Below are 27,790 nucleotides of genomic sequence, written 5' to 3' on the forward strand. Positions count from 1 at the left end.
GATTTAATCCTAGCATGTTAGTCATTCACAAGATAATGAAATGAGCACCAAAAGTATTATTCTACTTTATATGAAGAATATGAGAGCACCAAAATTATAAAGGCACAAGTTTATAAGTAATATCATTTTATTAAAATATATGGGAGCAATTAATACTTGTAAGCTGTAGTTATCTATATAAGCCAGTAGGGAGCAGTATATCCTAACAAAAGTACTTCTGCTAAAACGTCTGTACAGATACCTAATCTTAAAGATGACATCAGCGACTGGTACAAGGAGATACTAATAAACAAGCTAGTGAGCTAATTGGTAAATTGAGCTATGGGGTGGGCACATCACGGGGCTATACAGACTGTGTCATGATGAAATTTGAAGAAACAAAGATTTCGAAATTGTATAAAAACTGAGATGGGAGGCGTGACATTTTGGAAGAGTCATATTTCTGGCCATGGGGCTGACTTTTCCCTGCTAGCAAAAATAAATCTACCTCTTGCTTCTAAACCTGAGTTGTCTCCATTCTTGGTTGAATCTGGCCAAAGAGCGGGGTGGCTTTAGGTTGCTTGAGTGCAGAATTATAACACTTGTGGGGGGGGGGGGATGGGAAAAAAACAGAGATTTGAATGTAGTTGTGGCCCATACATAGGGTTGCCAGCTCCTGGTTGGGAAATACCTGGAGGTTTTTGGGGCAGAGCCTGAGAAGCGTGGGGTTTGGGTAGGGGCTTCAATGCCATAGAGTCCAATTGCCAAAGCAGCCATTTTCTCCAGGTGAACTGATCTCTATCAGCTGGAGATCGGTTGTAATAGTAGGAGATCTCTAGCTAGTACCTGGAGGTTGGCAGCCCTAATGTGAGGGCCCAGTCAGAAAGGGCTCAGGTCTTCCCATCACACTGTTTTCCTGCCCTGCCTCAGGAATGGGTTGGTTGTCCCATTTCAGGTGCACATGTACTGAGTTTTCTCAATGGAGCAAATAGCGGCTGTCTGGCCTGTATCAGGTTGGAAAAACAGCATTGCGGGGGAGGTCTAAGCCTTTCCCCCCCATATACTATAGTTCTGATCCAATTTGGGCCACCTTGTTCCTGGAAAGCCTGGAACTCCCAGAACATATCTGTGACGCAGCCCAGGGATGTACCCAGGAAAAGATCCTGTATAGTTAGGCCATTAGTGATAAAACCCTTTTGTATAATTTCCAAGCCATTAGAATCTTGGCCATGTCATATTTCCTTTTCTGCAAATATTTCTCTTATAGATGAAATAACAGGTTTTACAAATGATGGCAGAAACTGCCAAAGTTTTAGATCCCAGCAGGCATTCTGTCAAATGTTACCATTTCTAAGCCAACTTGGTATTCAGTCGCTTTCCTCTGGACACGCTCCAACTTGTCAACATCCTTCTTAAATTGTGGAGCCCAAAACTGGACACAGTATTCCAAGTGAAGTCTGACCAATGCAGAATACAGTGGTAGTATTACTTCCTTTGATCTAGATACAATACTCCTATTGATGCAGCCCAGAATTGCATTGGCCTTAGCCGCCATATCACACTGTTGACTCATATTAAGTTTGTGGTCCACTAAGACTCCCAGATCTCTTTCACATGTACTGTTGTCAAGCCAACTATCTCCCATTCTGTACCTGTGCCTCATGTTGTTTCTGCCTAGGTGAAGTACCTTACACTTCTCCCTACTGAAATCCATTTTATTGCTTATGGCCCAGCTCTCTAGTCTATCAAGGTCATTCTGAACCCTTACCCTGTCCTCTGGGGTATTAACTACTCCTCCCAACTTGGTGTCATCTGCAAATTTGATTATCATGTCCTCTATTCCATCATCCAAATCATTTATAAAAATATTAAATAGTACCGGTCCCAGGACAGACCCCTGTGGCACCCCATTGGTCACTCCTCTCCAGGATGAAGTTGTGCCATTAATGAGCACCCTTTGGGTTTGGTTGGTCAACCAATTACCAATCCACCTAAGAGTAGCAGTGTCCAGCCCACATTTTACTAACTTAGTTTCAAGAAGATCATGGGGGACTTATCAAAGGCTTTACTGAAATCAAGGTACACTACATCTACAGTATTCCCTTCATCTACCATACCTGTCACTCTATCAAAAAAAGATATGAGATTAGTGATCACGGCATTTCTTTCTAAGTGCTTACAGACCATCTGTTTAATTATCTGCTCTAGTATCTTACCTGGTATTAATGTCAAGCTAACTGGGCGATAATTGTTTGGGATTTCTTTCCCCCCCTTTTTAAAGATGGGGACCACATTTGCCCTCCTCCAGTCTGCTAGAACTTCTCCTGTTCTCCAGGAATTCTCAAAGATTATTGCCAGTGGTTCTGAGATCACTTCAGCCAGTTCTTTTAACACCCTTGGATGCAGTTCATCCGGCCCCGGAGACTTGAATTCATTAAGAGCAGCCAAGTATTCCCGTACTATCCCAGTGTGTATACTATGCTGTAATTCTCCTACTGCATCCTCTGTGCCATTATTCCCAGGTTGAGCACTATTTCCCTTTTGGGAGAAGACTGAGACAAAGAAGGTGTTAAGTAATTCTGCCTTTTCTACCTCCCCTGTTAATAATTCACCATCCTCTCCACGCAGTGACCCCATCCATTACCTTGATTTTCCTTTTGCTATGGACATAACCAAAAAATCCTTTTTTGTTGTTTTTAACTTCCCTGGCTCATTCTCCGCTTTAGCCTTCCTGACTTTCTCCCTGTATATGTTGGCTACTTGTTTGAATTCCTCTTTGTTGATTTCCCCTTTTCCATTTCTTGTACATGCCCTTTTTAAGTCCTATCTCAACCAAAAGTTCTTTGAACATCCACCCTGGTTTCTTCAAACCTCTACCATTTTTTCTCCTCACTGGAACTGATTGAAATTGCGCCTTCAATATCTCACTTTTAAGAAATTCCCATCCTTCACGCACTCCCTTCTCTTTCAGTATTTTTACCCACGGGATCACCCCCAGTAGTTCCCTAATTTATTGAAATCAGCTTTCTTAAAGTCTAGAATACATGTCTTACTACTCCTTGCTTCTCCTTTCTGCTGTATAACAAACTCTGTTGTATAACAAACTCCAGGTGGGAGCAGGGAACTGAAATCTAGACTGTAATTCTTCATGAATTAGGGAAATGCAAGTATTGGCATGTGCATGCACAGATCTACATAATGGTTATAAACAGACAGGAGCAGTATAAGAACACTAAAGGAGATGAATGGTAAACTTACCACTCTTCTATGACCTCGATGCTCTCCATTTTGGTAGTGTGGGTTGGCCTTCCTGTATTGTCCCCTCTTTCTTCATTCCTAACAGTGAGGCTGCAATGTAGTACAACACTTTATTTTGTCTAAAGAAAATTAATTTAAAATAATGAATATATATTATTTATAACAATGTTGAGGTGTCAAGTGAACCTGTACACCTAAGGACACATTTTTCTAATTAGTACTTGAGAGCTGAAGGAGGCTCTTCCTTCTTTCCCTGACGACTCCTCTCTTCTCCTGTCACATGCTCAGAGCAAACTCAATGAAACCAGAGTACATATTTTTACACAACTTTAAAATTATAACTCTTCCATATTTTAAATTATGAGTCTGGGCAACAGATTGAATCTTTATATGCATCATCTTTTAGTCTTTGGATTGTGTCAGATTATATTCCTGAATTTATGCAAAAGTTAGGATATTTTCTTTTGCTGTACTTAAGGCAGGGGTCTTCAACAGGTAGCTCATGATCAGCTGTTGCAGAGAAGCCCATAAAAAGACTGAAAAGATATGCTTTACACATTTTAAAACACTTTTTATTTTCTGCACTGCTTAGCTGATAGCTTCATTTCTGGTACTCTTCCTAGTCCATGTTTTGCTTCTAGAAGAGAACAAAACTTGGTACCATGTGGAGGGGAAAGGGAGTTGCTTGGGGTGTTTTTCATTAGAAGTACCTCTAAGGCTGCCAACTGTGGGTTGGGAAATTTCTGGAGATTTGAAGGTGGAGCCTAGGAGGGCAGGGTAGGAACTTCAATGGGGCACAATAAAGCCCAACCTCCAAAGCAGCCATTTTCTCCAGGGGCACTGATCTCTGTAGTCTGGAGATCAGTTGTAATTCTGGGAGATCTCCAGGCCCACCTGAAAGTTGGCACCCCTAATTTGCTCTTATTAAATAAAAGATTAGAGATCTCTTTGTCATAATAGTAGATTTCAGAAGTTTTACCTCTAGCAGTTTTCAGCTATGCCTTTCCTGCAAGATGTGCTTGCAAGAGTTTAGACTGGAACTATATAATAGTTCCTGTTTATCAATGTTACTAGGCATTTTTAGTTTATATTTTGCAATATTATTAGGCTTGTTTTGTGAGCTGGGACTCACAAAAAGCATTGTTTTAAGTTGTTAGTTGCCCTTACCTGGATGGCCCTTGCTGGCCGGATCTCATCAGATCTCAGAAGCTAAGTAGGGTCAGCCCTGGTTTGTATTTGGATGGGACACCACTTAGGAAGCTCAGGATTGCTACATGGAGGCAGGCAATGACAAACTACCTCTGAACATCTCTTACCTTGAAAGCCCTATGGAGTTGCCATAAGCTGGCTGCCACTTGATGGTACTTTCCACCACCATCAAGTTGTTAGCTTATCTATGCCATAGTTATCTGCCTCTCTGCAGCCCTGGATGTCCTGTTGGGATTCATTTATTTCATTTATACCCCACATCATTCTCCTCTACTCCATTTTTATCCTCACAGCAACCCTGTGAAGTAGGTCACACAGAGAGAGTGTGACTGGCCCAAAGTCACCCAATGGTACTTCTATGGCAGATATGAGGATTTGAACCTACTAGTCCTACACTCTTAAACATTACACCACCCTGGCAATGGGATAGGAATCTATGGCTGAAGAAATATTTTATTCATGCAAACATTATTCTACCTATGACTAGAATCCAAAGGGGCAAAGCCTCCAGCTTTCCTGGGTTTAACACCCAAATCAACCCTGCAGGGTTAGACACTTGCAGTCACAGAGCCAATTACTCAGGTAGCAAGTAGCCAAAAGGCCAGGTACTGGATTCAGGTTTTGAAGCCCCAAATCCCAAGGAATCACACCAAGTATAATTAAGAATGTTTATTAAAATAACATGCAAAAATACAGTTTAAGAGTGATGAAACAGCAAGAAAATAATAAAAGCGAATTAACTTAGCCTAAATAACAAGGTTCCTTCAGCAAGATGTTACTTTCCAGGCTTAATACCAAGCACAGGGGCCAGGGTTCAAAGTCCAAGTAAGTTCTCTCAGCCAGCAAGTCCCAAAGCAAAGGAGCCCAAGGTAACAAGGCACACCAGTAAAAACAGGACAAGAAGGGCAGACCCAGCCAGGTGTTTAGCTGGACCAACAAAGCAGACTGAATAGTTCTTTCATTATGACAAATGACCTGATCCTGATTGACCAGTCATCTTAGACCTTTAACAGGTGGCTTCAAGTAATGCTGAAATCTTCAACCAGTCAGGCTAATTATGCCAATTAGGGTCACAAGCTCTGCAGATGCATGTGATCCTCAATAAAGCAAATTACCCAATATCCCATGCCTTAACAAAGTAGAATGTAGGGGGTGAATCTTCTCTCAGAGCCATGGCCTTGATGACTATTCTCCGAAACTATTATCTCACCCACACCTGTGTTCTTTCTCTGTTCCTTATCTTATTACTACGAGGCTGCAACAAGCTAGTTCTCACAGCTTCACCTAAATTAAAGGAAACCAAAGTTTAGATGAAGCAATATTTTGTGACAAGAACTAATTAGAACTTTTTCTGGACAGTTTTATTTCAAGATTCATGAGACTGTATGTCATGTCAGACTAATCTTATCATGTTAGACTAATCTTATCTCCTTTTTTGAGAAAGTTACTACCTTGCTGGATCGGGAATGCTGTAGACATAGTTTATCTTGATTTCAGTAAGGCTTTTGATAAGGTTCCACATAATATTCTTCTTGACAAATTTGGAAAATGTGGTTTAGATTTTATTACTGTTAGGTGGATCTGTAACTGGTGCTTGTTAATGGTTCCTCATCCTATTGGGGAGGAGTGACAAGTGGAGGGATCTATCCTGAGCCCTGTGTTGTCAACATCTTTATAAATGATTTGGATGAAGGAATAGAGGGGATGCTTATTAAATTTGCAGATGATACTAAATTGGGAGGGGTAGCAAGTATGGTAGAAGACAGAGACAGGATGATCTTGACAGGCTGGAGAATTGGGCTAAAACTAATAAAATGCACTTCAACAAAGATCTGAAGTTCTGCATTTTGGTAGGAAAAATCACATGCATAATTATAGGATGGGGGAGACTTGTCTTAGCAGTAGTGTGTGCAAAAAGGATCTTGGGGTCTTAGTAGACCAAACACTGAACATGAGTCAGCAGTGTGATACAGTAGCTAAAAAGGCAAATGTGATATTGGGCTGTATCAACAGAAGTATAGTGTCCAGATCATGTGAAGTGATGGTATCGCTTTACTCTGCTCTGGTTAGACCTCACCGAGAGTACTGTGTTTAGTTTTGGGCACCACAATTTCAGAAAGATGTAGACAAGCTGGAACGTGTCCAGAGGAGGACAACAAAGACGGTGAGGCGTCTGGAGACCAAGTTCTATGAGGAAAGGTTGAAGGAGCTGGGTATGTTTAGCCTGAAGAGGAGAAGACTAAGAGGTGATATGATAACCATCTTCAAGTACTTGAAGGGCTGTCATATGGAAGATGATGCCGAGTTGTTTTCTGTTGCCCCAGAAGGTCGGACCAGAACCGACAAAATTAAATCAAAAGAGTTTCCATCTAGACAACAGGAAGAATTTTCTAACAGAGCGGTTCCTCAGTGGAACAGGCTTCCTCGGGAGGTGGTAAACGCTCCTTCCCTGTAGGTTTTTAAGCAGAGGCTAGATGGCCATCTGTCAGCAATACTGATTCTTTGATCATGAGAGGGTGGGCACCTTGGTCATCTTCTGGGCGTGGAGTAGGGGTCACTGTGTGTGTGGGGGGGGTGGGTAGTTGTAAAATTCCTGCATTGTGCAGGGGGTTGGACTAGATAATCCTGGTGGTCCCTTCCAACTCTATGATTCTATGTATGGGATGGGATTGAGTATATGTGAGTGGCATATTATGGGGCTCAAGAAATTATGCTTTGACCCTGAATTCACCATTATATGCAACTTCCTGTAATGGCCTGTGACAAACACAGAATTAATCTTTGTGAGAAGCTCAGAGAAAGGGAGTGGGCAGAGCTAAGGCACTCTCTCTGTTCTGAAGAAAGGGATTGATTCTGATGTTGGTAACCTCCATGTCCAGTAGCTGTGTTTGACTCTGGGAACCTGAGGGTTTAGGATTGCCTAAACTGGTGTAAAACAAATCATATGGAGTGACAAGCAGAGACTGACAGGAAAGGGACCCTTTCTCGGGTAATTGGAAGGGAATAGGTTCTGGGAAGGAGAGATTCCAAGCACAGGGTATTGTTAAGGGATTACTGCCACAGAGGTGGGGTATATCTATAGTGAGAACTAGAAGAGAGATCTGAGGATAAATCTCCATACTTCTGTGTTTCTCTGGGGAAGAGAGATTGTATGGCCTCCGACTTCCCTGTTTGCTAGGCAACGGAGTCTGAATAGAAACATCTGTAAGAAGTTCTGGAAATTGAACTAAATTTGTGAGCTTTAGTTAAAAATTGTAATTCTGTACCATCCAAGCCAACAAAGATCTATGCCTTCTCTAAAGTGAAAAAGTGAAACCTATAAAATAGCTCTGGTTCTATGCTTTTGCCAACTACAGTTTCCCCTCCAAATCCATCTTTGTACAGTATTGAATAAATCTCTGTTACTTGTTTGTTAACTCGAAAAAGCCTCTGGTGTCTCATTTCTTCTGAGATAAAATAAGTAAAGAGGACTAAGAAAGAGAAAATTAAAACTCCAAATAAACATTCTGGCAAACAAACAAGAAAACTCTCTTTCATCCTCAGTACCCACGTAAGAGGGAAGGTGATGTGGCCTTACGCAACAAAGTGGTTGATGGCTTAAAGATTGTGTGATTGACTGTTGTTTTATATTAGTATTATTATTATTATTACTTTATAATCATTATTTCCTACACTGCCTGGTGCTGTAGAGACAGGCACGATGAAAGCTTTTAAAAAATGAATATAAATACATTAGAAACAGCACTGCTAATTAGCTTACATGACATAAAAGTGTCTGAGGATTCTTCAGACATTACAATTTCCTGCCAACTGCATGTATTGGGAGCATGTACTACCCAGGACCCTACCAATACATGCAGTTGCTATGTTGTCTGAAAGGGGGCAAAGCACTATACAAGCAAAGTATGGTTTCTCAGGATTCAGATTTGTAGGTGCCAAAGATGAAAATCCATGAGTTGCCCCCTTTAGATAACCACATGCATTAGGAAAATCTGTATGCAGCTGCTAGTCTCCCATTACATCAGATGACATACGTAACATATGAAAAGGCCTACTGTGACATGTCCTAACCATATAGTTCAATACACACTGTTGACAGAGATTGAAAAGACAAATTACAACTGTCCACTACGGGGCTCTACTAAATCCTGTTTACTGTTTCACGGTTTTTCTGCCTTGGGTTCTGAAAATGTTATAAGATGGCAAACAAGGTATATTTATGATATTGTTTCATTTAGACCGAATACTCTCTAGTAAAGACATGGAGAGACTGAAAGAGGGAGGTCGACAGAGAGAGAAATGTGAAAGATCCATTATAGATTTTAAAAGAAATTCTGGAATTGTTGCCAAAATAAAATTATCAGAGTTGAATGCACTGAATGTAAGAATCCAGGCTAAGGAATTGTATGTAAAGCCACAGCATGATCACAGATCCTGATTCAGAAGAAACATTGCACACAGATCTCTTTGCTGTATCAGAACAATAATCTCATCGATGATGCAAGCATATAAATCAGGTTACATGTTTTGGACTAAGTAGTCTCTGTATTCACATCTTCATTTGTGGGCTGGGATAATATGAGTCTGCCTGTAATATTATGACCATGTGATTGGTGCTCCAGGAGCTATTTTCACAGGCCTTTCCCATCAGACCATTGATGAAAACTGCTGCACTCTTTTGTTAACCCAAAACATGGCCTGAGATAATCATGGCCATAAATCAGAAAGAAGTCAGGGAAAATCACTATCCTTACTGTTAGACATAAATAACTGCAAGCTGGTTCAACTCAGCTGGAACACCAAGAACATGAGAGCAGACATAATACCCACCTGGGGAAGGTATGTACTCTGGAATCACCAGAGACCCAGAATTTCCAGGTGTATGTCTGTTTATGTCCCATATCAGATTAAGGAGAGTTAAGGCTGTTTGATCTTTGCTTTAGGTCTGCGGTATAGTGCTTAGAGTGTTAGACTAGGATCTGGGCGCCCCCAGGTTTGAATCCCCACTCTGCCACAGAAGCTTTCTGGGTGATCTTGAGCTTGTCACACACAGCCAACCTCACAGGGTTGTTGTGAGGATGGAACGGAAGAGATGAGAATTATGTAAGCTGCTTTTAGGCCCCCCTGGGGAGAACGGTTGGTGTCAAGGAATCGTGCTCCCCACAATTCCTTGCAGCTGCCTTCTTTGGTTCAGGCTGTGGCCTAACCATTTATGATATAAAACTGAGCGTTCTTGGAATGCAAGGTCTAGATTTACAGCTGTGGGAATGCTGTGAGACTGGTTTCACGTCTAAGAGATAACACGCAGCTGTGGTGCTGTTTATGGTACCTCCTTCCTGAGTCCTCCCTACATTGAAGGTCAATTGGTTACCAAGGAAATAACTCTCTCAATTAGGCCCTTGTCACCTGATGGGTCCCAGGTGATTTGTGTTCTGCAGGCACTTCTCACTTCTGACTAGGGTTGCCAACTGCCAGGTAGTAGCAGGAGATCTCCTGCTAATTCAACTGATCTCCAGCCGATAGAGATCAGATCACCTCGAGAAAATGGCCACTTTGGCAATTGGACTCTACGGCATTGAAGTCCCTCCCCTCCCCAAACCCTGCCCTCCACCCCAAAAATCTCCCGCCAATGGTGAAGAGGGACCTGGCAACCCTACTTCTGACCCATCAGAAGCAACCTTTTGGTCAGTGTTTGGACATATCGTTAATCACATGATTTATTGGCATTCTCGGAACCTGATTGGGTTTTTGAGCTCCCTCCACTCGGGTTCTTGGGAATAAAGATGGCCAGTTTAGCTATCGATGGTATGGTGTCTTGACGTGCAGGTGGCATGGGGATGCATCACCCTTTTTGATTTCTTGATGTCTTTTTAGGGTGAGACTCTGCCAAACTGAACCGTTGGAATGACTTATTGAATGCTGTGCAACTTCATTTTGGGAACTGGTAGCGTTTTGTAACTTGCTTATGCCTTTTGCCAAGTTTTGAACCAAAGGAACCTGTGTAGTTAGAACTAACTAACTGTGTAGTTAGTTGCTTAAAAGCTTTATTATTTTGTCTGCTTCCTTTTGTCTCACGAACTATTGCCTTTCTGTAACGAGCACAATCTTTTGAATAAAACTAAACTATTCTTGTTTGTGGTTCTTGACTTTAACAGGCTTCAAGCTTCCAAGTGCCTTGTTTAAGCGGGGTCCGCTTACCAAACTCAAACCCTTCACTTTTGTGGCTTCACCTTGCTGGGAGTCCTACTCTGCAAAGTGAGCGCTAGTTGCTAATTTGGTACCAGCAGGCAGAGGCTGCCCTTATCCTCTGCCTAGGGCTAAGCTGAATAAATAAGGGCTGGTGGCAGACTACCTACTGCGCTTAGAGGGTTTCTCTGCTTAGTATTTGTTAAAGTGTGACTTTGCTATCTGCCCAAAAGACCAATCCAGGTGCCAAGGCTCCTGCATTCCGCTACGGTGGGATATAATGAAGTGAGTCGACTAACTAATTGAGAAAGAGCAGAACTGATTTTAGTTGAAGTTTTAAGCAAGGACGCAGTCTAGCTCTACAGTGTCTAGAGAAGGAGTTTCATTTCTGTTTCAAAGTTTTGGGCGGCTATTCTTAGAGCAACTGTCATTTTAAGCAGATTTGGAATGAGGCACAGTTTGAAGATAAATCTCGGTACAAAGGAAGTTATGCTGTGAAATAATAAACAGAAGTTGTACAGTATATCCTCCTCTCTAGGTGCTGCAGAGAATTTTTGATAACTGCATGTTTTGATAACTAAATTATGTTCAGTAACCATATAGTCTGAAGAATTTACAGATGGGGTCCCAAGGAAATCAACAGAATTTTTACTTCTTGTCTCCTGAATTATGGTTGTTTATATAGATACATCAGTGTAGAGTGAAGTTTAGAACTACAGGACAAAAATAAGAATATCAGCGAAAAACTGGCCTAAATTGCTTGTGTGCCTTTAAAAAGTTTAATTTGCAGAAGTCAACAGATGAAACTTTTCACCGTCTAGATCAAATATTATTGCCTGCTAGTTGCTTCTGATTGCCCCAGTATTAAAAGCACAGCCACAATAGCTGGTCTGAAGATTTTAATCAAGTATTTTGCGTTTATTAATAACCAGTCTTAAGAGAAAGTATTTCTGATCTCTAAACAATAGTCATATATGTGTGTGTGTTAAGTGCCGTCAAGTCACTTCCGACTCATGGCGACCCTATGAATGAAAGTCCTCCAAAATGTCCTATCTTTGACAGCCTTGCTCAGATCTTGCAAACTGAAGGCTGTGGCTTCCTTTATTGAGTCAATCCATCTCTTGTTGGGTCTTCCTCTTTTCCTGCTGCCCTCAACTTTTCCTAGCATGACTGTCTTTTCCAGTGACTCTTGTCGTCTCATGACGTGACCTAAATACGATAGCCTCAGTTTAGTCATTTTAGCTTCCAGGGACAGTTCAGGCTTGATTTGATCTATAACCCACTGATTTGTTTTTTTGGCAGTCCACGGAATCTGCAACACTCTCCTCCAACACCACATTTCAAAGGAATCTATTTTCTTCCTATCAGCTTTCTTCATTGTCCAGCTTTCACACCCATACACAGTAATAGGGAATACGATAGCATGAATTAATCTAGTCTTGGTGGCCAGTGACACATCCTTACACTTCAAAATCTTTTCTAGCTCCTTCATGGCTGCCCTTCCCAGTCTCAATCTCCTTCTAATTTCTTGGCTGCAGTCTCCCTTTGGGTTGATGGTGGAGCCAAGGAATAGAAAGTCTTGAACAATTTCAATTTTCTCATTGTCAACCTTAAAGTTGTGTAATTCTCCTGTAGTCATTACTTTTGTTTTCTTGATGTTCAGCTGTAGTCCTGCTTTGGCACTTTCTCTTTTAACTTTCCGCTGTAGTCGTTTCAAATCTTCACTATTTTCTGCCAATAATGTAGTGTCATCAGCATATCTCCCTCCCTCCAATTTTCACTCCACCTTCATCTAAATCTAATCCAGCTTTCCTAATTATATGTTCTGCATATAGATTGAAGAGATAGGGAGATAAAATACATCCTTGTCTGACACCTTTGCCAATTGGAAACCATTCCGTTTCTCCATATTCTGTTCTAACTGTGGTCTCTTGTCCAGAGTACAGGTTACGCATCAAAATGATCAGATGTAGTGGCACACCCATTTCCTTTAAAACCAGCCATAGCTTTTCATGATCCACACAGTCAAAAGCTTTGCTGTAATCTATGAAACACAAGCTGATTTTCTTCTGAAATTCTCTCGTACGCTCCAGTAACCAACGTATAGTTGCAATATGATCTCTAGTGCCTCTTCCTTTTCTGAAACCAGCTTGAACATCAGGCATTTCTCGTTCCATATATGGTAACAGCCTTTGCTGTAAGATTTTGAGCATCACTTTACTTGCATGAGAAATTAATGCGATGGTCCGATAATTGTTGCAATCTTTGATGTCTCCTTTCTTGGGAATTTGAATGTAAATGGATCGCTTCCAGTCTGTGGGTCATTGTTTTGTTTTCCATATCTGTTGGCATATTCTTGTCAAGATTTTGATGGACTCCATTTCTGTGGCTTGGAATAGCTCTATTGATATCCCATCTACTCCTGGTGATTTGTTTCTCCCGATTGCTCTCAATGCAGCTTTCACTTCACTTTCTAAAACTGTAGGTTCTTCTTCAAAAGATTCTTCAAAAGTCATATATACCTAACCATAAAAATAAAACTGCAACATGAAATCCCTACAGTCCATTTGGGGGAAAAGGCTAAAATGACCTTAGGTCAAAAATACAACAGTTCCTATCAGATTATCATTTAAATTATTTTCCGTAATGTAAGCCTGCCCAGTCCATTTCAAAAGAGTTCCATGAAAACAGTTTCTCTGCCACAATCATTGTGTAGTTGAAGAGTAAATATTTGATAGGCGGGGCCAGTTGGATCCCACGACTCTTTCCTTCAATAAACATGCCACACCCAACCGGCTGGAACTGAACAGACCTAAATTGACTTTACACATAATAGGCCTTTTGAAAACACCAGCTACATATCCATAGGTAGGCCAGACTTTGTATGCGTGTTGTTTGTACCAATCCGGAGCTGAGAACATGTAAAAGTGATCCCGTCTGACTGGTGAGGGCAGTTTATAAGAGCGTGTAGGGAATTGCTGAAAGATAATGTGATAATCTCTGCTGACAGGTCACATTATGTTGAAGGTTTCTAGGAATGGAAGAAGAATTTTAAAAGCAACACAGAAGCACTGCCACTGCTGGTTCTTTCTCAGGGATTACAATGCTGAGCTGAAGGCAGTTAAGTGACAAAGAGCAGCCCTCCTAGGCAACGGCATATATCTCCAGGATATCGTCTACAACAGGAGTTGTACACGGGATAAGCAACTATTAATATTTTTGTGTGCCGCAGGTAGAAACCCTGCCACTACAGGCATTTCCTGGATGACTAGAGTTTGGGGGAAAGTGGGACCAAAACTATTAGGAGTACGATTTATCCTACCACTGGACAGTGGGAATTTCATTGGATATGGCTGGTTAGTAAGTACTCTGGTTGTTCAATAACCATCCAAGACTGGATTCACATCCTTTAACCTTATGACTCTGCCGCCATCACTTCTTCCAAGTTTTGTATTCCTTCAGTTGACTCAAAGGTCATTGGCATGCAGAAGGTCCCAGGTTCAATCCCCAGCATCTCCAGTTAAAGGGACTAGGCAGGTAGGTAATGTGAAAGACCCCTGCCTGAGGCCCTGAAGAGGCCCTGATGGACCAAGGGTCTGATTCAGTATAAGGCAGCTTCATGTGCTCATGTGTTACCCGAAGTGAATTTACTTCACAGAAATATGTCTGTCCACTTGGAACACCCCCCAACCCCCTGTTTTCACCCTTTCACGCTCTGGGCTCTTCTCCTGTTAAATATCTCAGCAAAGGAAGGAAACATAATTGTTACTCTAGCTCTAGTAATCACTTTAGCAGGCAGAAGGTACACGTCCTTCCCCTCATACTGAGCCATTTTCTGGGGAAGCATCGGGCCAGGAGTGTAATGTTTGAGAGAGATTTTGAGTCAAGACATTGAATCCTGTCCAAAAGATGAATGTGAGGAAAGAGAGTTTAATAGTCCTCAACAGGCTGCATTTTCAACAAATCTCAGGCCTAAGGCATCTAATAATTGGTCAACTAACAGAGGTCCTGCTTTGTTGGAAAACTGAAGCTCCCAACCATGCTGGATTCCAGCTTCAACATTTTCTGTTTCTGGAGTGGAGAAGGCAGGCAAAAACAGTTCCCATTCAATACAATGGTGAGAACCAAACAAGATGAGATTGCTTTAAAATGTTAAAGTTAATGCTTTCTTATTCTTCTGGTGGGATTCCTGCTGGGCAACTGGTTGACCATTTGGGGGGAAATTACTGGACTAAATGGAACTTTAGTTTCATACAGCAGGGCTCCTTTTATTGATTATGAATAACAATCCCTGTTTCAAACTGCCTTCAACATGTATTAATATAGAACACAGCCACTACCTTGGTAAATAATGGTCTTAAGTATAGTATTGACGGAGACATTAAATAAAAGAACAGGGGAAATCTGTCTCCTAAGGAGCAATAGATGGATTTAATTTTTTTAAAAAATGTGTAGTCACTGTAAAAATGATTAAAACATACATCATGCACCTTTTTATAGCTGCAGGTTTTCTGTTAAACCCATACAAGGGAAATATTCCTTTTAATAAAAAATATTTGTGTAACAAGGTCAGAAAGTCGAGTTTTCAGACTATCGGTGTAGTCTCAGGCAAATTATACAACCAGAAAGGAGACTTTTCTTGCCAACTGTGACTCTTGCTGACTCCGAGGACTAAGTGGACACCCTGGAGGCTGCCCACAGCACCTGGTTCCAAGACTGGCTTGTTGCCATCCTGGTCCCAAGATACTTCTGTGCCTGTGCTTGACACTGTGTCTAATGCGCAAGTAGACATTTTGAAGGCCACAAGCAATTCTGAAGACTGAACTTTTGACAAACTCTGCCATAGTCTTATGAAGTACTTCACTTCATAAAGAGTAGCCCTAAATGTTGTTTTACTCCCTTTTGTGGAAATGTATAATAGGGCTGGGACATTTGCTTTCCCCATACCCTAGGGCAGGGGTGGGGAACGTCAGGCCCGGGGGCCTTATAAGGCCCGCGAAATCAATTGGTCTGGCCCCTTCATGGATCCTGGCAGATTTCTAGCTCAGAAGGATGTTGCCCTGCGCACTTTCTATCACTGTTGGTGGACATGCGATTTAGTTCAGAAATTTTGGAAGAAGATACACAAGAACTTAGAAGGTATTATTGGTCAAAATATATCATATGACCCCAAATTATTTCTATTAAGTAAAACTCCAGACAATATTGACAAAGACCAACAGAATATGCTGAAATATCTAATCACAGCCGCAAGAGTAGTATTAGCATCTCTATGGAAAACAAATAGAATCCCCACCATAGAGATCTGGTTGGATAAATCTTCTGAATATATAACAATGGCACAACTGACTGAAACTTTACAAACGAATGATAAAAAACAAAATAGAGACAAATGGACACCTTTCTATGATTATATTGCAACCAAAAAATAACAACTAGACTCCAAGAGCCATAGTAGATTTAAGTTGGGGCTTAAAATCACCCTATTAGAAAATAATGGTATTAATAAAAGATGCAAGGGGGTAGTATAAGACGCTATACTGTTAAATATTATTTTAACAATTTACTGCTGTTTTTGTTTCTTTCCCCTCCCCATCCCTTTTTCCTTCTGTACCCTTATTTATTGTTGAAAATCAATAAAAAAATATTATATAAAAAAAGGATGTTGCCCTGCCTGAATCTCTTGGGCCCAGCTGGGGATACAGAGCTCAAAAGCTAGTCGCTCTGTGGCAGACACTCGGAGCCGTCTCCGGTCGTGCCTCTTGGCTAAATGTCTGACCAAATACAGCAAGCTCGTTTTTAAGTTGATAATGTTGTATGGCCCGCGAATGATGTTATAATTATCCAAATGGCCCTCGGCAGAAAAAAGGTTCCCCACCCCTGCCCTAGCGAGAAATACTGAAAATAAATATATTTCTCAGAGCAACTATCAGCAGTGTTTTTGTGATTCCTAGGGGAATTCCCACCACTCTTGTCAGCTGAGTGTGGTACCTTTCTCCAGTACAAGGAGGCTTCCTCTGGAGGAACAGCCTCTTTTGCCACAGAGGAAGTCTCCACACATCGCTGAGTAGAGCAGATTCAAACTCCCAAGAGAATTATGACCCTCAATTATACCTTCTTATGGTACAGAAAAAGAAAATCCTCTGCTGTCAGCATAAATTAATGCCACCAAAGGAGCTATAGCATAGTCCAGCGGATAAGTGACTGTCTCAGCCACTAAATCACTGGCTTCTATTGCCAGTTCTCATACAACATTGTGACATCTCATTATTGCTCAGCCTTGGTTCTCTGCCTATCAAATGGAAGTCAAAATGTCCTGCTGAGTAGAAGCATGTTAAGTGTTTAACACACTGGGTGTTGCCGCACTAATTATTTGCACCGTTTAATGAAACGTCTTATATTGTCGAAGGCTTTCACAGTCAGACTTCATCGGTTCTTGTAGGTTATCCGGGTTGAGTGACAGTGGTCTCGGTATTTTCTTTCCTGACGTTAGGAAAGAAAATACCAAGACCACGGTCACACAGCCCGGATAACCTACAAGAACCGATGAAACGTCTTATCTTTGTGTGTTTGCACCAAAAGCCTCCCATTTGGTCTTGGAAATGATTTCCAAGCGTTTAATCTCAGTTTCTTCAACAAACACACATATGATGATGCATTTACTAACTCCATTCCAAAGACGACTATCCCCTGGGTGCAGACAAGCTGGAGATGGCATTCTTTTCTCTGCCCCTCCATTGGCAACACCCACTGCATTGCCTCCCCCTTCGCAACACCCCCTCCCCTCTCACTAGCTATTTCCTGTGGTTTTTTAAAATTTTTGTAAAATGCAATTGGTCTAGCAAAAGCACAGTGCAACGTTGATCTAAAGCACTGGTTCCCAACCTTTTTTTGACCAGGGACCACTAGGACTTTTTTGCTCGGTGCAGGGACCCCAAGGTTCAAAATAAAAATTCAGAGAATTTGAAAATAAACTTAAATCATAACTGTTAGTTAAACATTAAACTTAGAATAATATTTGAATATATGTTTTTATAATAGAGAACTTTTAATTGAAAATATTAATTTATTATGGGTTTATAACTTTTTTTCGCGGACCTTAATTTAGTTCTCGCGGACCCCTGAGGGTCCACGGACCCCTGGTTGGGAACCAGTGATCTAAAGGAATGTTAAAGCGTTGGACTAACTCACCCTAGAACTCCCAGCCGTTGTGGCCTTTGGGCAGGTGTGTGTACTGGGGGGAGGAGGGAGAGGAGGAAAATGGGCTAATCAAACCTTTTTTCGTGGCCAAAAGAACCACAGTCCTGCCCCTCAGAGAAAATCGAAAGGCTCCAGAGAGGCTTGAGCGGCAGCGAAGTTGCCTGGCAGAATGCCAGAGTGCCCGGATTTAAAGGGCCACGTTCTCATCCCTCTCAACATCACCATGTCCCATCGTGCCTATCCCCACCACTGAAGCGAACAGCGAGGATCTGGAGGTTGGCTGCTTCGGATTTCTCGCTGTTTTCCACTCCCACCCCACCCACCCCGAGAGCTGGAAAACAGCGAGGATGTGGAGGCTGGAGCCTTTAGAACAGCGAGGATCTGAAGGCTGGAGACTCCAGATCCTTGCTGTTTGCTTCAGATTTCTTGCTGTTTGCTGTCTCCCCCCCCCCACACACACACACAGAGGGGAGAGCCAGCAAACAGTGAGGAGTGCATGAGCCAAAAAAAAGGGGGGGGATTTTGGTTTTTTCCAGAAGGAGTGGACAGGATAAAACCAAAGGAATAAAATGGCAAAAAAGGCAGCATGCATACAAACACTTTGGATTCGCTTCCAAGCCTATCACATCGAACACCAGGATACTAAGTTGTAAGTTGATGGTGCAGTAAGTTGATGGTGCAGTCATTGTTGGGCCCTTCATATTACTCCAGTCCCCAGAAATATGGCCGTATAAGTGAAATGTTCTACATAAAAACTGGGCTTTCCTCCAGGGTGTTGCTTCTCTTCCATAGAAAACCAACATGCATAGTCAAATCCACATAATGTGAGCCCTAGTCATGCATATTTAGAAGTGTATGCATGTATGGATTTAGTGTGTACGGGCACACTAAATGCATGGAGAGGGGCTGGGATTGTACCTGCTGCCCACATTAGTCAATGGTCTGAACAAAGACTCAGTTTGTGCAACTTTATACACATAGGTTGTTGGAAGTGCTGCTTTCAGACGAATACATTGAGGAAGTAGGGGCGGCAGCCGATATTGCCCTAATCCCCTCCCCCAAGGCATTTGCTTCTCACGTGAAAAGAGCTACAATCACATTGGGATGCAGGACATTAATCTCTCCTGGGTGACCATCCTGAATTGTGATATGTTCACACTCTGAATCTGGATGTCAAACTATATGAAAGTACCACCATCGTTGTGAATATTCAATGGTTCTAGTCTAATTGAAAAAAAGAAAAGCACAGCCTTATAAAGCGCTGTGCTGAGATAGTACCCGATAGAACTGATATGATTTTAGCACTGGTCCCAGGGGGCATCCCTTTGTACCTGTGCTAAGACACAATCCCAGATTCCAGAATAGCAGCTGCAGCCACAATGAGTGCTGCAGTGTCGGTGCTTTTCTCCCAGCAGTTACCTGGATACCCAGACCATGCAGGGAGCTTATTCAAGTTCAGACTGCTTGGTTGGATCTAAGTGGTCGCTGGGGGCACAACGGCAGTGCAGTGATAGTGCAGAAGGTGGCTCACTCCAGCCATCCACAGTGAGGGAGGTGGTGTTTATTGCTTCATGGGCCCAGTAACAAGGGCACCTTGCCTACAGTGACAAAACGCCTTCCACAGGCCATGCCCAGAGGTACTCCCACACTTGGAAAAGAGGAACAATAGTTTTGCTTCACTATCAGGTGGGGCAGAGTTCCAGAATTGCCCCACTTGCTGTCATGTGCATAGGTTTAAGCAGCTTATAAAGATCAAACGTTCCACAGATCAATTCCATATTTTGTCCTTAAAAACACCAAAAACCGAAGCAAAAACAAACTCCACTTTCAACTGTAAGATGGAAGAGAAAGCTATGAGGCCATCCAATATTTGTTTTCCATACTTTGGTCCAAACTTATTCTAAGAATCCCCAGCGATGGCATTTCCACCACAACCTTGAATCTAACTCGCTGACATTATTTTCCAAGCAGGCAACTGTTACTCAAGTAGACAAGCTTTCCCCAATTCTTATAAGAATTTTTAAAACTAACCCTATACATTCATTGTTGACTAACAAACAATTTATAAAATCACTAAATAACTGAAAAGCAAGGAAGGCAAATACATGGACCTTGAATATGCACAAGCTAATATATGGACACTGTGCTATTGTGGAGGTTTGCCAAGGGAAACATAGCTTTTAAAGAACATCTAAGGACAAGTATTTGCCTGAAAGTTTCCCAGAGAAATATTACTCAAGTAAATAAATTCAGTTTGTTTTTAGAGAGCAGTAGAAATATAGTTCTATTAATGTATAGCCATTGGTACTTCTTGTATAACTCAGCAGACATTGTATATTCCCTACTCACCTGTACATCTATTTTTAATTCCTTTTCATTCTACCTCTTTGATGGAAATGTACTTAGAGAGGTGAATCATAATCACTCCTTCCCCTTCCACTCACCCCCAGAAGTGCAAAGGCCCATTCACATGACCCTGGAAATGCTGTGAAATGAGTTGGACTGAGTTTGGGTATAATGTAAATCAAAATCAGTCATGACAGCAAACAGTTTAGTGGTCAGAGTGTCAGACTAAGTTCTGGGAGACCCAGCTTAAAAAAAAAACACTCTGCCATGAATCTTGCTGAATGACCTTAGGCCAGTTGCTTTCCCCCTATCCCAAGCCTAACCAACCTGTGAGGATAAAATAAAGCAGGAGGAGAATGAAGTATACGACCCTGAGTTCCTTGGAGGAACAGCTGAATAAAAACAAGGTAACTAAATAATCATATGAGTACTTCAGCACACAGCCAAAGCCAGATTCATGCTTATAAATAGAGATATTTGGGCTACTTGAGTTTTCAGTGTGTTAAATATATAGATCCTGGAAGTCCTTCACAACCTGGTACCCAGATCCTTAAACAACCATATTTCCCAGTATGAACTTGTGTGCCACCTTAGGTCTTCTGAGCAGTGCCTTCTATCTGTTCCCCCAACCAGTGTCGTGGTGCAGGCAAGGAGCGAGGGCTGTAAGCGTAGTCTGGAGAACAGTCCAAGGTCATTCACAGTGAAGGCAGAGTCCGAGATATCAATACAGGCAAGGGAAGTCCAAGGCGTTAGTCAGAGCCAGTCCAAGAAGTCAGGATACCAGGAATCCAAAGAATAGCAGGGAAACAAGGCCAGTACACAAAGAGGTTGATGACAAGTTGCTTGCACAACAGCCAACCCTAACTGATGGCTTAAATCCTTTCCCCTGCTGCTGTAGCAGAGCCAGCTGATGCTGATGAGGCTGAGTTCACAGGTGGTGCTTCAGCCCTGCTCTTCCTCATCACTGCTACTGGGGAGGTTCCTCTGTAAAGCCTTCAGTCTAGCACTCTGCCGTCTCTGCTGCATTGCCAGACGAACCTGTTTTCTTCTCTGCTCCAGTGGCCTTGGCGAGGCCTCTGGAGACACTGCCTGTTGCAAGGTGTCAGGTCCAACTGGAGTCCTTGAGCTGGCAGGCTGCAGGCATGGTGAGTCATCTCCTGACTTTGGCTGATCCTCTACTCTGGCAGGCTGTAGGCCCTGTGGTTGTTCCTGTGGGACTTCTGCATGAGGATGTCCCTCTGTTCTGGCTTCTATTTCCTCTTCGTCAGAGGAGGTCTCTGCAGGCTGACTCATGACAACCAGGACCATAAGATCTGCCCCTGCCCGATCCAGGACATTTTGACAATGATGCCACCTCTTTAAAAGGGACTTCCAGATAAGATTAGAAAGGTTCCCATCTTAGCAAGTTTTAGGAAGCAGTACAAAATAATGTTCCTTTGAGGGAGGCTGGTCTACATTATTTAATTATTATTTTACAGGATTGATAACTCATTTGTTTCTGGTTGTTACAAATGTATTGTTGTTCTTTTAATGATTTTGTCTTGTGTCTATTTTTAGTTCAAGATGTTGGTAAGTCACTTGGATACCTCTTGGCTGGGAGGGAAGGCTTAAAGGAGAATCAAACCGGCTTACAATCTCCTTCCCTTTCTCTCCCCACAACAGTCCCCTTGTGAGGTAGGTGAGGCTAAGAGAGCTCAATGAGAACTGTGACTAGTACAAGGTCACCCATCTGGCTTCATGTGTAGAAGTGGGGAAACCAATCTGGTTCACCAGATTAGAGTCCGCCACTCATGTGGAGGAGCGGGGAATCAAACCTGGTTCTCCAGGTTAGAGTCCACTGCTCTTAACCACTACACCACACTGGCTCAGGGCTGTCTCTCTGCAGAAAAGAGTTCCCAAATGCACCTGCCAGCATGCTGTTGCACTTACATTCACCAGTAAGAATCAGGCCCATTTCTCATTATTCACTGCAGAGGGATATTCTACTGTTTCTCTGCAAAAGCTTCCAGGTGCTGGTCAACAGTGGCATGGGAAAAGTACTAGGTGTGCCTCCAAAGTAGAATCAGAGCACGGTGAGGCAATCACAGAAACGTTGGACAAGGCACCAAAGCTCAGTTCACTTGTCCTCCATCCATGTTTTAACGTTGTCCTGTGAGCTGATAAAATGGATAAATGACAACTTCTCATGTTGCTGTTAAGCTCTGGACCTAAGGGAAACCACTGCATGGCTTAAAAATTAGCTATCTTCATGTCTGTTCTTAACTTTTTTTTCTTTTAAATGTTGAAAAGGAACTCAATCAAGCAACGGGCATAAAAGGGACCCACTAATAAGAAAAATGTGTATATGTTGGGGGGGGGGGAGAATGCAAAGATCTCACCTACAGTAGCTGCATAACATTATTGCATAATGAGCAAAATCCTTGTTGCTATGATAGACAGAAGCCTCATAAAGTGTACAGCATGTCTTATAACATACCAGGACCCTGGTGGTGGTGAGGAATGCAAAGAGCACTTGCTCCTGTAGCATTTCTGTCAATGAGAGCCAGACTAACCAATGTCATGGGGAGATGGCAGGTTTTGCCTTCATTTGCAGCAGCATCACAAAGTGCAGAGGAATGCACTTGTCACTGGAGCAAGGACCAACCCTGTTCCCTTCCCTTGTGATCCCTGTCACTGAGCATGAAGCCTTTCTTATTCCCATAGGCCCACTTCATCTGCATGTCTGCATCTTGGACTCTGTCTGTGTCTTGGTCATGCTAGTTTGCAAGGGAATGCTGAGAACCAGCCTTTATATGTGTACTTAAGCATATGTAGGATCCGCAAAGCACATCTGCAGATGAATAACTGTATCTGCGCACACAGCCCTCTTGATGTCAATAGACTGTTCACATGCGTATAAATCTTGTTATAGTGAGGATTTATGTGGTTCAGTGACAGGCGCCCTGAACATGCCCAGGATAGAAAGATCACATGATTAACTGAAGTTATTTTAAAAACAGAAAATAAACACTGATTCCAGACTCAGATTTCCTGAGCTGATGATTCTTTTAGGAAGAGCTGAGTAGCAGTAATTTCCTGGCCTGATCCCCGTTAAGATGACGGCTCTTTGCCAGTTGAAGATCTCAGTGGAATCTGAATGTGTTCTGACTCTAAATATATTCTGCAGATTATTCATCAAATTATCAGCTAGCAATAAACAAGATGGCTTCATTCCTATGGTTTGTTAATTCAACGTGCACTGAGCTTCACCCCCCCCCATCAGAAAACTAATTTTTGCCTTGTATTTGCTAGGCTTAAGAACATTTTCAGTTGGATTTTTTGAACAGTTTTTTTTTTAAGAAAACATGAAGAAAAGCCACCAATTGTGAAGCCTGTCCTAGTGTCCATCTTCCTTTCTTTGTACACTGTCTCCTTTTACAATTGTCTTATTACTTTAGAGAATGACAAAGGAATTAAAAATGCTCTCACACACTCCTCAATCTGCTATAAATACATCACCAGGGACAGGGGTAGGGATGAGGTGAGAATTGTATACCTTCCCAAAAATATTGCAAGTTCTTAGAAAAACGATTGGTTGGTTGGTTGGTTGATTGACTGATTCAAAGGGCTGTATCCAACCAATTGCCAGTGAAAGATAATAGCAGACACAAATATTCCCTGTGTTTCCTTTCCCTGGAAAGTACTTTTGGCCTCCTAGAAAGATAGTGGGAGCAATCCTAAACACATCTTTCAGAAGTAAATCCCATGGAGTTCAGTCCTAAGCAGGTCTATGCAGAAGTCAACCAGTCTGAGTTCAACAGAATTTACTCCAACTTCCCATACCTGGAGAGCAGACAAAAAGCCACAGGGGCCTGAGGGCTACAGTGATCAGGCAAAATGACCTTTTTCCTTCTTAAAGTGGAATGCCACAATCAGAAGAGGGAACCAGAAATGATTTCAGCAAATTCCTTCTCTTCATTGTAGCGCTCCCACCCCCAGCTAAGAAGCTTTTTTGTCTTCTCATATCCTGTGACTCTAGCCATCATCTTTCTGGGGCCCCAAAATTAACTGCTGGGGGAAGGGAAATCCATGTGTGCTGTGTTGGCAGTTAGTTGGATATAATCTGTTTTGTCTTATATACTGCTAGGGTTTCCAAATCTCCCCTGGCCACCGACAGGAGATGGGTGGCTGGGTTAGGTTTGCCAGCTCTGCTTTGGGAAATACCTGGAGATGTTGGAGGTGGAGTCTGAGGGCGGGATTTGGAGAGGGGAGGGACTTCAATGCCATAGAGTCCAATTGCCAAAGAAGCCATTTTCTCCAGGGGAACTGATCTCTATCAGCTGGGGATCAGTTGTAATAGTGGGCAATCTCCAGCCACCACCTGGAGGTTGGCAACCCTGGAGGGTAGGGTTGTCAGATCCAGGTTGGGAAACTCTGGGAGATTTGGGGATGGAGCCTGGGAAGAACAGGGACCTCAGTGGGGTACAATGCCATAGATTGCACTCCCCAAAGCATCCATTTCCTCCAGGGGAACAGATCTCTGTAGTCTGGAGATGAGGTGTAATTCCCAGGTCCCACCTGGAGGCTGGCACCCCTTTAACCCATGTGTTCTCTGTGCAATGATATCCCTGCAACATAAACATAACCTTGATGGGAGATGTGAGGGCTGTGCACAATAAATGAAAAACTAACATGCATTTATTGAGCAATAACTTGATTGTACAGGGGGAAAAATACCTCCCCTCCCAGTTGATTAATGTATTTCTGGCAACTGATGGTTTTTAGCCATCATTTACCTGTGCTGGATATGGTACCAAATAGACTGCATGACATACCATGAGCAGCTGCAACAACAACACCAGCAGAAGCAACATGTGTTGTTGGGCCTTTGGTTTCCAGGTGCTTGAGAAACAGCAGATGTTCCTTCATTTTGTGACTGTTGCCTTTTTCTCATTTCAGCTACTTCAGTACCTCAGTGGCTACAAGAACACAGACATAAGAGAACATGAAGGAAATGCAACAGTAGTTGTGCTCTTTCTATAAGAATCACACTTGCTAATGCCCCCATTTCAACCTCAACATACAAAGATAAACACCAATAAAATTATTTAATAAGCATTGCAATAACATACTATCTGCCACTTTACATTTTAGCAGCACCACTCCCTCCTTATCTTAGCAACGTGGACATGCCAAGTAGCCTGAATGGGGAAGGGGAGAGTAGTGGCTTTGGCTGCAGGTTCTACAAGCCTGCTTCCCTAGCAGCAGAGGGTGGTACATGTTTGCTGGCTATAAAACTTAGAGGGTATTATCTTGGTCAAAACAAGAAGCTGTGGGGTAGAATTGGGGCCTTCCCACTTGAGATTCCTCCTGCAATGACCCTGGTGAATGGACTTCACCCCATTTTCACTGCAGCCAGGATCCCAGCAGGGACAAGAAATTTGAGGACTTGCTCTCTGGTGTTCTTCCTTGGGGTTAGGGTTGCCAATCTCCAAGTATTAGCTGGAGATCTCCCACTATTACAACTGATCTCCAGCTGGTAGAGATAAGTTCACCTGGAGAAAATGGCCACTTTGGCAATTGGACTCTATGGCATTGAAGACTCTCCCCTCCCCAAGCCCTGCCCTCAGGCTCTGCCCCAAAAATCTCCAGGTATTTCCCAAACCAGAGCTGGCAAACTGAACCCACCCCCCATCCCCTGCCAGTGGTCAGGGAAGATCTGGAAACCCTAGTAGAAAAAGTGGAATATTACAGGTCCCCTCTTGTTTGTACATATTCCTTTGGTTTCGGAAGTTGTTCTTGTTATCCATGATTACTGGGATGCATCTCACAGTTTGTTTAGCATTTGGTAGGGTTTAAGATGCCAACAACGATGTGATTATCACATCTTTTCCATTTTTATACGGGAAACGAATTTCACAGAACAAACACAAAATTATTCCCCATTACACATGACTTGGATTCAAAGTTACTTGAAGATCGATCTAGTAACTATGACGCTTTGGTGATTACTAGTTTGACCAGTTACCAACTCTGAGGCCTGCACAATTGATTTATTTGAAGCATTTTAACACCTGCACTCTCTGCGAACAGCTTATGAATTAGCTTACAAGTAATTAACAACATGATAATAAAAATGTAACACCAACACAAAAAATAGCACCATAAAGTTAACGGTAAAGCTATAGCACAAAGTCACAGAATAAAACCATATGATGATCAAACTTGTGGGCTACTCATTGAAGGACAGGCAGGCCCACCAAGGGAAATTGTTCAAAGTGCTGCACCAGAGATAATATCTGAATGTCCATCTTCAGGCAGAGGTTCAATAGTACCTCCAAGCTGCATGTAGAACAAGTTGACTCTTCATTCCTTGGTTAGTCATATTATTCATCAAGAGTACCTCAGTCTTGGCTGAACTTCAGTTTTTTGTCCCTCATCAAGTTTCCTAATGCCGCTACCTGTTCAGGTGTTCAATGACTGAGGAGTCCCTGAACAACTAACATAGAACTGTGGTCTACTGCAGATGATTCTGGAATATGTTTTAGGCCACATACTTAAATCACGTGGGTACCAGGTTAACAGAGCCTCACTAAAATTCCATATCACCGAAGAAGTTCAGGAAAATCAATGGGTTAACACTTCCATTGTCTCTATTGGAGCAAATGCTATCTGTTTGAGTAACCAGAGTAGTTTCAGTTCTGAAACCAAGCCAGAAGCTAGATTGAAACGGTATCTAGAGATACCTTGTGTCATCTAACTATACCTGGAGCTGCACTATCCACCATCCATTTAAGAACCATACTCCAAAAGGGTATTTGCGAGTGGTCTATGGAAAACATCAAAAGAGGCCTTATTTGTTAATTTAATTTAATGTATACCCTGCCCTCTCCTGGCGAGCCAGACTCAGGGCAGCTGACCTCTCTCTCTCTCTCTCTCTCTCTCTCTCTCTCTCTCTCTCACACACACACACACACACACACACACACACAGATTGTACCTTAATCAAACTATTTCACCTTAGGGAGAATGTTCCAGCAAGGTGGCCATAAACCAAGAATGACAATTAGGGTTGCCAACCTCCAGGTACTAGCTGGAGATCTCCTGCTATTACAACTGATCTCCAGCCGATAGAGATCAGTTCCCCTGGAGAGAATGGCCTCTTTGGCAATTGAACTCCCCCCTCCCCAAAACACTGCCCTCCTCTAGCTCAACCCCAAAACATCCCGCTGGTAGCAAAGAGGGACCTGGCAACCCTAATGATGATAGGAAGGCCAACAACCGACATTGATTTCATTCCTTCAGGTGGGTGGAGACAGAAGGAGACAGAAAAAAGGAAAACACAAAGGGAAAAGGGAAGGTACAGGAAGGGAAGGATGGGAAAGGGAAAAGGGAAGGAAGGAAAGGGAAAAGGAAGTGAGGCCAGATTAAGATGAATTACTGTTGCTGTCCTCAATCATAAACCTGGTGGAACTTCTCCATCTTTCCAGGCCCTGTGGAACTAGGCCAGGTCCCTCAGGGTATGGATCTCATGAGACAGAGAGTTCCACCAGGCTGGGGCTAGGGCCAAAAGGCCCTAGCTCTGGTCGAGGACAGCCAGATAATTTTAGGACTAGGGATCACTAAAAGGTTG

General features: G+C 42.5%; 1 protein-coding gene across 3 annotated transcripts in view; it reads right to left on the minus strand.

Moving 5' to 3' along the window:
• The window catches only part of RGS17 (regulator of G protein signaling 17), a 36,265-nt gene extending 11,145 nt beyond the window's left edge, over positions 1 to 25,120 (minus strand). Inside the window, exons 1-2 of one of the 3 annotated variants that reach the window (XM_056853090.1) lie at positions 24,993 to 25,120; positions 3,238 to 3,327 (exon numbers count right to left, since the gene is read on the minus strand). In XM_056853090.1, coding sequence (XP_056709068.1) covers positions 3,238 to 3,327; positions 24,993 to 25,111 — 209 coding nt within the window. In that variant the 5' untranslated portion in view covers positions 25,112 to 25,120. The remainder of the gene's footprint in view (positions 1 to 3,237; positions 3,328 to 24,992) is intronic. The other 2 variants (XM_056853091.1, XM_056853092.1) reach the window with 2 other exon arrangements.
• Positions 25,121 to 27,790: the final 2,670 nt, after the last annotated feature.

The sequence above is a fragment of the Euleptes europaea genome, chromosome 7, assembly GCF_029931775.1.
Source record: "Euleptes europaea isolate rEulEur1 chromosome 7, rEulEur1.hap1, whole genome shotgun sequence".
Classification (NCBI taxonomy): Eukaryota; Metazoa; Chordata; class Lepidosauria; order Squamata; family Sphaerodactylidae; genus Euleptes; species Euleptes europaea.